The 4,251-nt window shown below is 46.9% G+C and overlaps 1 protein-coding gene across 1 annotated transcript; it reads right to left on the reverse strand.

Annotated features, from left to right (window-relative positions):
* Nucleotides 1-401: 401 nt before the first annotated feature.
* Nucleotides 402-2,607, reverse strand: LOC110121693 (secretoglobin family 2B member 2-like). The gene is made up of 3 exons (XM_020868959.2): nucleotides 2,499-2,607; nucleotides 1,818-1,999; nucleotides 402-632 (listed from the first exon to the last, which is right to left on the reverse strand). Exons 1-3 carry the CDS (start codon nucleotides 2,566-2,568, stop codon nucleotides 531-533), a joined length of 354 nt encoding a protein of 117 aa, XP_020724618.1. The 5' UTR covers nucleotides 2,569-2,607; the 3' UTR covers nucleotides 402-530.
* Nucleotides 2,608-4,251: the final 1,644 nt, after the last annotated feature.

Here is a 4,251-nt window from a genome sequence, read left to right on the forward strand (position 1 = left end):
GGGTCCTGGGCAGGGGTAGTCACTCATAAATAACTGAAAGGACACTTAAAGGACTAAAGGCTCTGCCACTGTGCTAAAAGCCAGAGTGAGATATGCTAGCTGTGACCATAAATAACAACTTTATCTTTCCAGGCTGGTGATGACAAGGGTTACTTATATCTTCTTTTGCTTAATCTTCATACACAACCCCTATTTAACAGATGACAGAATGACTTGAGAAAGTTACAATAAACTCGCCCATGGTTCTACAGTTTGTCAAGGCAGGGCCTAGGTTTACCTCATTCTGTCTGATCCCGGTCCCCATATTCCCCACAGTGACTACGTGGGTCACTTTTCACCATCACCCAAGACCTCCTGCTTCATGTCCTCCCCACAGCAGACAGACACTGGGCACACTGAAGAATGCTGCAGTGATTTTATTAGAGTAAGCCTGATAGAGACCACATAGGAGGGACAGGTGTCAGGATTCCAGCTACAGTGAGAATAACAGGGGAGAATATGGATGAAAGGCCAGGCATCACTGGCAAAGACTATTTCACCAAAGAGACCGCACTGAGAATTATTCCAAAAACAGTACTCAGAACCGTGGACACTTGATAGCCGGAGCAATCCTTGTCGAAGATGATGGAAACCTGGGAGGGAGTAGGAGGAGGGACAACACCTGAGCCCACAGCAGGACTATCCTGTCTACCCAGCATCACCACATGATATACCCTCAGGGATTCAGCTCCCTCCCCAGCAAGAAACTCTGCCCACAGACCCACCAATGGAGAGGAGGCTGCCAGCAGGCACCAGGGGGATGGCTCCCTAATAGCCCAAGCACAGATCTCAGGATGGAGACTAGTCACCAGCCACCCCAGGGAGAGGAGGAGATAATAAAGGTCAGCAGGGCACACGCGGGGCGGGTCCTAAGGGAGGAGGAAGGGGCTGGTGTCTGGGTGTGGGTCACACCTCCTGCAACTGAGCCTCTTCTTGCAGGTGTGCTGGATGGACAGAATGTGCATACAGGAGTCGTGAACAAACCCATGTGCTCTGTGTGCTCCTATTAGTGCATGAAACTGTTTGCAGGAAGCCTCTCGTTTTGAACAATCAAAAATTTGAGGAAAAAAATGTTGAGACAGACTATCCAAAATCTCCAGTATTGTTTGACAAGAACTATAAAGGAATGATGGTTCTTCGGGAGATACACTGCTAGCCAAGGTGAGCAGTCACAGGTATCTAGAAGGCTCCTCAGGAGCCTGAGGCACCAAAACACCACAGTGGAAAATCGAGTTTGTGGACACAGAGACCACATTGCGGAAATGGGGCTCTGAGCCAGAGCAATGGTCCACAGAGTGGGAACAAGAGGAGGTGATGAAACCTTACAAAGACAGGGAGTCCCTTGCTGGAAAAAGACTCTAAAGCCAGGGGCTCCTTTTCAATATTCCTAGAGTAGAACTGACATGATTCCTACATGTGTGTGAGCTGAAATCTTCCTTTCCTGCCAAACATTAAAATTCTACTCCGTCAATACTAGTTCCACTCACTGAGGAAAAAAACAATCACCTGCCTCAACACACTTGGCCTCGCAACCCTATTGTGTGTGAGAGTTGATTCGCACGCTGTGGGCATATTTGGCAACAACAGAGGCTGGATGTGCACATGGACTGCCTTTGCATATTACAGGTGCTGCCAGGGTGGAGCAAAGGTTCATGAGCTTCTTTGCTGATAGCTCCTGTCCGTCACATATCCCATGACTGCATGATCTCTTCCCATGTGGCATACCACACTATGCTTGTCAGTGAGCAGGGAAGAGTGAGGTCAGGAGAGTAAATTACCACGATTTGTGAAATATGCAGCTTGGCATCAAATCCCTCCTCATTGAAGCAATCCTGGATTTTTCCAAAGGCTGCCTTTTCCTCATCAGTACTATCAACCAAATCGAGGGTTGAGTTCAACAATGTTTTGCTTCCAAGTAACAGCGAGGCAACTCCACCATAAAACACAGGGCAGGCTTCCACTGAAAGAAAGACAAAAAACATCTTGTCAAAGAATAACCAGAGTAGGAGGCTCCTGTTTCCACCACTTGATAGGAAGTCACACATCCAAAGCATTCAGACTCACCTCCCACAGAGACACAGCCTCTCCAGAACTGATTAACATCCCAGACAGAAAACCTCCCAGCAGAGGGAGCAGCAAAAGGGGTGAGGCCTGGAGGCCCCTCTGAACTTGACCACCATTGCCAGCCTTATCAGCCTGCTCCCTCCCTCCCAATGATCACCCATACCCCCAACAAACTATTCCCCAGGGTTTGCACAGTTAATGATCCTTCCAGCTCCACACTGCCCTTTACATAAAAAGACTGACAGACTCAAGGAATTTCTGCAGGATTCCTGGGCACTGATCTGTCAGCTGTCCTTGGAATCTGTCCTTAAAAGCAGTTTGGACAGGACTGTGGAGGATGCAGTGAGACAGCAAGGGGCAAGGATCAGGAGGGCCATCTGGAACCTCCTTCCTACCCTCAGGCATGTTGAAGGCCAGCTCTCTGGTCACCAGCAGGGTCAGCACAAGCAGTGCTCCCTTCATCATGGCGGCAGCTATAGTGCTCTGCTCAGGGCAGGGTTTCTTCAGCATTATAAACCACTAGCTCCCCAAACCCAGCCCACATACCTCCCAGGAGGACCACAGGTCTGTGGCCAGTAACCTGGCATAGGTGACTCCCTTGGATCTTGGGTGTTTACTTGGAAGCTCATCCTGCTCTGAGAACAGTGCTCAGAGAGAACTTGTGGTAGCATCTTTGCCAAAGATCAAGTGGAGCTGACATTTCTAACTGACTCCATTTGGAGCCAAATGCTCTGTTGTCCCAGCCCCAACCATCACCTGTTTTCCTGGTCATCCTTCCCCCAATCTATCCTGGCTCTGAGGCAACACTCTCCCACACTGAGAAGATAGAATATCAGGAGGGCCAAGGACAGGTCTACCCCACTCCCAGGTAGAAAGAAGGTCATCCAGAATCCTTCTTTTTTCCCCAAGTTGAAGTCCTGGAGATAAGAATGGGGAGCTGGGCCTTCCTGCATCTTCAAATATCTTAACATCTGCAGCCCCTAGGCAGGGGCTCTGCACTGCTGGACAGCAGTCTTGGGCTCCAAATCATTCCCAAGAAGGAACTCACAGGACCTGCACCAGGTGAATTTTCTCTGGCACTGATAATTCTGATAATTTCGGATCATGCCACCAACTTTTTTCAAACCTTTAAGGAAACAAGTTCCTGGAAACATTCTGGACCCCCAGTGGTCCAGACTTGCCCCTTCTGGTTGTCTCATCCTCTTCCATCAGTGAACCTGGTCTCAAGAGGTACTAGCACTGCACAGTCTATCCAGAAGCATCAGTGAGCAGCTGTGAGGTTGTGTGGTTTGTCTCCATCAGAGACTCTGAGGTCCACAGCCCTACACGACTTTAAGGACAGGAGTTCTAAGGCCCAGAGGGCTGGGCCATCAGAGGTGGCATTCCACATGTGAAAACTCTCTCATTGTCAAAATCAAACTTCCGTGCTAGGAGAGCAGTTAGTTAGCACAAACAAGATGAAATGGACCTTGAAACTCTAAAAGGAAGTCTGATGGGGAGGTGGGAGGGGGGTTCAGGATGGAAAACACATGTACATCCATGGCTGATTCATATCAATATATTGTAAAAACCACTACAATATTGTAAAGTAACTAGCCTCCAATTAGAATAAATAAGTTTTTTTTTTAAAAAAGGTCCTACTAAGAACCAAAATAAAATAAAATAAAAGGATGTCTGAGACACTCCCAATGGCCAAACTGGAAATGGTCTGACAGGCAAAATATATTACAGAGTATTGGATGACAACCCAAAGTAAAGTGTAATATGTTTGAGTCCATACCAATACAAACAAATGATTAAGTAAATAAATGGGGACTTCCTTGGTGGTCCAGTGGTTAAGAATATGTTCTCCAATGCAGCAGTAATTGGTTTACTCCCTGGTCAGGGAACTAAGCTCCCACCTGCCCTGGGGCAACTAAAAACTCTCCTGCTGCAACTAGAGAGAATGTGCTCTGCAAAGAGAAGGCCCACACACCGCGACAAAGACCTAGACAATTTAAACAGAACTAAACTCAAATAACATAGTGAAGAGACAACTATTTCTTTTTTTTTTTTTATTAAATGAATATTTATTCAATTTCAAATTTTAATTTAATTTACTGGTAGCTTTTCAAACATGCAGCAGAGCTTTTCTTTATTTTTTTTTTA

Source organism: Odocoileus virginianus, chromosome 20, assembly GCF_023699985.2.
Source record: "Odocoileus virginianus isolate 20LAN1187 ecotype Illinois chromosome 20, Ovbor_1.2, whole genome shotgun sequence".
In the NCBI taxonomy this organism is placed as follows: domain Eukaryota; kingdom Metazoa; phylum Chordata; class Mammalia; order Artiodactyla; family Cervidae; genus Odocoileus; species Odocoileus virginianus.

Coding starts and splice junctions, on each gene's coding strand:
- LOC110121693 (XM_020868959.2), bottom strand. CDS start 2,568: ATGATGAAGGGAGCACTGCTTGTGCTGACCCTGCTGGTGACCAGAGAG. Junction 2,000..2,498: donor GGCCTTCAACATGCCTGAGG/GTAGGAAGGAGG, acceptor TCTTTCTTTCAG/TGGAAGCCTGCCCTGTGTTT. Junction 633..1,817: donor TGCATATTTCACAAATCGTG/GTAATTTACTCT, acceptor ACTCCCTCCCAG/GTTTCCATCATCTTCGACAA.